Source organism: Microcaecilia unicolor, chromosome 9, assembly GCF_901765095.1.
Source record: "Microcaecilia unicolor chromosome 9, aMicUni1.1, whole genome shotgun sequence".
Classification (NCBI taxonomy): domain Eukaryota; kingdom Metazoa; phylum Chordata; class Amphibia; order Gymnophiona; family Siphonopidae; genus Microcaecilia; species Microcaecilia unicolor.
The window spans coordinates 184,675,366-184,680,826 of NC_044039.1; the positions used below are offsets into that span (position 1 = coordinate 184,675,366).

Sequence of the window (5,461 nt, forward strand, 5' to 3'; positions counted from 1 at the left end):
TTACATACATATTCATTATGGATGTCCTCAAAACCCAAGTGGCTGTAGGATCCTCAAGACCTGTCAGGAAGTCTGAAATGTGTATACATGTGGGCTATCTGTTCCCCCCCCCTCAAAAAAAAGAAATCTGCACTATTGGAAAGTAAAACATGTTTAGCAATCAAAAACAACGAAGAACTAGTGTTTCCTTGCTGTCATATGCATAGGTGGTTTTCAAAGAAAACTTCATATTTTGATATAATATAAAACTGAGGTCAACTGGCACGTGCAAGTTATTGTAAATACTTAGAATAGCAGGTGCACTCTTTGCAAAATAGATGCATCTTTCATTCATTAATGAAAATGCTAACACTTGAGCTACCTAACATTATTCTAGTTAAACATAGCGTAAACCAGAAAATACAATATCTTGTTATTTAACATATTGTATTTTAAAGGGTTCAGAAAGTGCTTTTAGCCTCTTTTTAAGAATTTCAAACAGCTGTTACAGAGTTCCTCCCTTCAAGGTTGACCCACAGTTTTCTTCCTAGAGCAGATGCTGTAGAATAATGATTTTAATGCAGTGCCTATTTTCTCACTAAATTCCAGTTGACAGGTGACTAATACTGAAACCACAGTACTTTACCCACCAAGCTAAACATTCTGTACTTGTAAGTATACATGTATGTCATGTAAGTACACACAGGGATAAGCGGTGTGTAGCATGTTACAACTGTTGACAGGGTAATGACAAATTATTTGCACCAGATGTTTCATGGCAAATTCGAGAGAGAGAGAGAGAGAGAGTATCAGTGGCTATTAATTGAATGATGTTCTTTCCTAGGGTTAATACCAGAAACATAACCAGATATTGCCTTTTAAACAGCTCAGTCTAAGGTAGTCATCATTAAACCATCAAGGACTTCACAAGGCCACAATGAAATTTACGAATATGCCTGTACAAGTCACCAGACTGTGTAAACCGTCTCTCACACCACTTGCAGGCATGTGGCTTCTCCCTGGTGTGTACTACTGCATGACGGCTGAGATTATGGGAATACTGGAAGCTTTTGCCACACTGGCCACAAGTGTAAGGCTTTTCACCTGAATGAGTCCGTTCGTGTCTCTTTAAGGTGTACATACAAGAAAAAGTCTTTCCACACAGCGTGCAGGTGGGCACTGAACCGTCAGGGGAGAACTTAGTCCTTGGGCCATCCTTCTCTCTAAAATGAGAGCTCAGGTGAAGCTGCAGAATCTGGGGGCTGGGGAAAACTTTGCTACACAGGGGGCAAATACAGATATTCCCAGGAGGCACGAGTATGCTGGAGGCGATATCTGCGGAATCCATGTCATCTTCGCTGTCATCTCTGTCTTGATCTAGGTCATCTACCCTGGTGTGACAATCACCGCTTCCCGAGAACATGTGTCCTAACCCTGTCACTAGACATTTGGCTGAATGCCCAAAATGCAGGCTCTCCGGACTCCTTGCTTCACCATCCTCCTGGCCTGACAGCAAATCACGTTCGTCTTTAACAAGTGGCTGGGTGCCCTGCTGCTGGCTGTCGGAAGCCAGCTGTCCAAAGGCATAGGAGGGGTGTAAGGAATCTCTCCCAGTCACAGGCTTGAAAGACAGATCCAGAACACAATCCACTTCACTGGAAGCCTGGGTATGGTTGACAGACCTCTGGGACAAAGGTCCCGTAGTAGAACTATTAAGGCCAGCTTTTGTTTTTCCAGCTGCTGTAGTGCAGGATTCTGCCTCTGCAGGCACAGAATTGGCAATCAGCAGGTCAGAAGACCAGCCAGGGTGACCGGCGACCTTCCCTTTGCTAAAAGTTCTGTCGTACCCTGCAAAGCTGATTTGTTTGCTGCCAGGATTGAAGTCATGCGCTCGGGGGGGCTCTCCCAGATCCGAACACACGTCCTCTTTTTCCAGGTCGGACTCACCCTCCACCTTCTCCCCCGAACCGAGTTCTTTCTCTTTCAGCTTGCCCTTACAGACTTTCACAATGTCATACATGTGAAGGTAGCTGGCTGCAGCCAGCACATCCTCGACCGGGAGGCAGTTAAACTCCAGCTTACCTTCGTACATGAATTCCAGCAGCAGGCTGAAAGCCGGGGCCGTGACAATGTCGCCGTTCAGCCGCACAATCTCCCTTTTGTCTAGCTGGTCCCTGTAGAAAAGATGGAAGTACATGCTGCAGGAGGCAAGGACAGCCCGATGCGCTCGGAACTGAGCCTCTCCAACTAAGACGGTGCAGTCGCACAGGAAGCCCTGGTGACGCTGCTGACTCAGACACTGCAGCAAGTGGCGGCTGTGATCGGGAAACTCCATCCTTCCTTCATAACCTGTTAAGAAGAAAACAAAAAAAACTTCAACACTCCTGGAAACCAAACACTTGCAAGCAGCTGGAATCAACAAAGCCACTTGCTTTTTTGTTTTTTTTTTCCAAAGCACCGTTTGCTGTTCTGCCATCCCCCCCCCCCCCCCCCCCTTAGCCCGCAGTGCCTCCTCGCTCATCCCTCGGCACCTGCTGCAAACAGGAAAAACTTGCTTTTAAGTCAACAAAAGCGTCCAAGCAGGAACAGTTGCACAGCTTTGTCCCTTTCAGTTCCAGCAAACCCCAGCGAGTTTTAGGTAGTTATGGAAACCCTGCCCTCTCGCAAGGTGTCAGTCCAGAGGGCCTGACCGCATTTATATTTCAGCCAATTAATTGCTCCGTGTACTTTTCCGTTTAGGGAAAAAAAGGGGCTGCTGCTGTATTACTTCTAGTCTGCATGAATGCAGCAGCTCGGGAAAGTATCCCGCACATCAAAACGAGTAAAATCAAATATATTAAAAAAAAATAGTAATTATAAACGAAACTTCCTCCCCCCCCCCCCCTCCGCCAAAAGTTATTAAAAGTTACCCTAACCCGCCACCAATAGCCGTCACGCAACAAGGAACTAACTGTCCTTTTCATCTTACCTCTCCCTGTAGTGCCAAAAGGAGGGAGCAGGTCATGGGAGAAGCCCGGAGAGCCCTGAGTCTGGCACGCAAAGAACTGGAGGAAGATACGATCAGACAGTGAAGGGAAGAATATAACAGCACAGAGTGTGTGTGTGTGCGCGAGGAAAGGGGGGGAGGGGGAGAAAAGGAGTGCTCGCTTTGCTAATTACACCGCAAGCTGGAGAGTCAGCTGCTCTGACTTCACTGCGCTAGAAATGCTACCTCCAGCTGTGCTCCTTTTAATGCCATATGTTACTCCAAATCGAGCTCGCGGCCAGCCCCAGCTCGCTGCCTTTTAAAGTTCCAGCCACCCATTTATAGGCAGCCGGCGGACGGCGGAAAGTCTCCGCGCGCGCACGCGCGCGCTCTCTCGCGATAAGCTTTCTCCAAACTTTTCTCGTCTCTGTCCTGCTGCCTCCCGCTCCCGGCTCTGACCTTTTATGCCGCAAGTTGCGAAGCCCCAACTCCCGGCCAAAGTGAACGGCTACGCTAAAACTTCTCCTGGGCTCCAGCCCGCAGCAGCTGCCGCTATTGGAGGAGCGCGTGAGGCGAGGTCGCCTCGCTAACAACCTGCTTCACAACACTGGGCGCTGCTGCTACGCTTGCCAGCAACAGAGCGACGACTCGCCCGCAGCCGCTGCTGGGACACCAGCAGAAAACATCTGGGGCGCCAATGAAGTGGCAGCTCGATTTGCACCTCCTCTGAGCGCGCGGCTCTAACCCTTTTGCCCTCGGATTGTAAGTACCAGCGCTTTTTTTTGCAAAGTAGCTCATGAAAAGCAAACGCAAAATAATGTTAATTATATATACATATGTGTGTGTGTATTTTTAGTATTAGTCCTTTTCCCCTCTTTGCATGAAGTTTTGAGACTCCCCACCTGGGCTTAGTTCATTATTGCGCTGAGCGCTTTCGACCCCCATTTCTCCCAAAAAAGTAACGAAAGGGAGAAAAATGGTCCAAAAAGCAATAGTCTAGTAGACTCTCTGTTCGCATTTTGGACCATTTTTCTCCCTTTCGTTACTTTTTTGGGAGGCATATGGAAATGGAGGTCGAGAGCACAACAATGAACAAAGCCCAGATGGAGAGTCCCAAAACTTCGTGCAAAGAGGGGAAAAGGATTAATACTAAAAAAATATATATATACACACACACACATATATATGTATGCATAGGAGCCTGCTTTAGCACCCTAATATTGAGAAAATTCCATGCATTTGTCCAGGGAGGGGTTATTTCCATTGGGGCTTAGCACTCCCAATAATTTTGAAAAGTTGGCGCCTATGTATATGTATATATGATTAACATTGTTTTGCATTTGTTTTTCATGAGCCAGTTTGCAAAAAAGCGCTGGTACTTAAGAGGGCAAAAAGAAGACCTGAGCGCTCAAAGGAGGTGCAAATCGAGCTGCCACTTTATTGGTGCCCCAGATGTTTCTGCTGGTGTCCCGGCTGCAGGCAAGTCGTCGCTCTGTTGCTGGCAGCCTAGCAGCGCTCAGTGTTGTGAAGCAGGTTGCTAGCGAGGCAATCTCGCCATACTCGTCTCACACGCTCCTACAACAGCGGCAACTGCAGACTGGAGCACCCATGGACTGTCCCTCACCTCTCCTCCTCCTGGGGCTATGTTGGGCTCAGTGGCGTAGCCAGACTGCCAATTTTGGGTGGGCCTGAACCCAAAGTGGGTGGGCACAAAATCCCCCCCCCCCCAGCAAAATTTATTCACACTCAGATGCATTTGTCACACAGGGTAAAGTTCTGCTTTTCAGTGCGTCCAATTTCAGACAATTTATTTAATAACCTAACACCCTTTTCAATGAGCTTTCAGAGGCCAAAACCTCCTGCCTCAGGTCAGTATAATGCTGTTACGGTATCCTCTCCTGACCTAAGGAAGGAAGTATTGGTCTCTGAAACTTTATTAACACCATATTACTTTATCCTAAATTAAAAATAAAATTATTTTCTTTACCTTTGTTGTATGGCCATTTACTTTTTCTCATTGTGTTGCTCCCAGTCTCTAGATTCTGCTTTCCTTCGTTTTCGCTTAACTCTTCTGCCAGGGTTTCCTGGCCATTTGTCATTTTTCTCTCCTTTTTCTTTGCTTTCTTCAATATTTTTCTGCCTCTCTCTGTGTCCAGATTTAATTCATTCTTACTATCCATTCTTTAATTTCCTTCATCTACTTATGGCTTTTCATCTTTTTCTCACCCTTGTTCTCCCCATGCCCCTTCCTCTTATTCTCCAATCTTTCACTACTCCCCCTTTCCATGCAGCAGCTCTCCTCTTTCTCTCCCCATCATTCCAGTCTCTCCCCTCTGTCTCCCCTTAACCAGACGGTGCTGAATATTAACTTGTATGGTTAAATTTAAGCCAGCCAAAAAAACCTGAATATTCAATGCCAGTCACCAGAACTGGCCCAGCACTGAATTTCCAGGTTCAGCGCTGATCGTGGCACTTAGCTGGCCTGCCTCCCCTGGGCTGAATATTGGCCGGATTATG

General features: G+C 47.0%; 1 protein-coding gene across 1 annotated transcript; it reads right to left on the reverse strand.

Annotated features, from left to right (window-relative positions):
• Window positions 1-282: 282 nt before the first annotated feature.
• On the reverse strand, window positions 283-3,122 carry ZBTB42 (zinc finger and BTB domain containing 42). The gene is made up of 2 exons (XM_030215183.1): window positions 2,948-3,122; window positions 283-2,328 (listed from the first exon to the last, which is right to left on the reverse strand). Exon 2 carries the CDS (start codon window positions 2,312-2,314, stop codon window positions 887-889), a length of 1,428 nt encoding a protein of 475 aa, XP_030071043.1. The 5' UTR covers window positions 2,315-2,328; window positions 2,948-3,122; the 3' UTR covers window positions 283-886.
• Window positions 3,123-5,461: the final 2,339 nt, after the last annotated feature.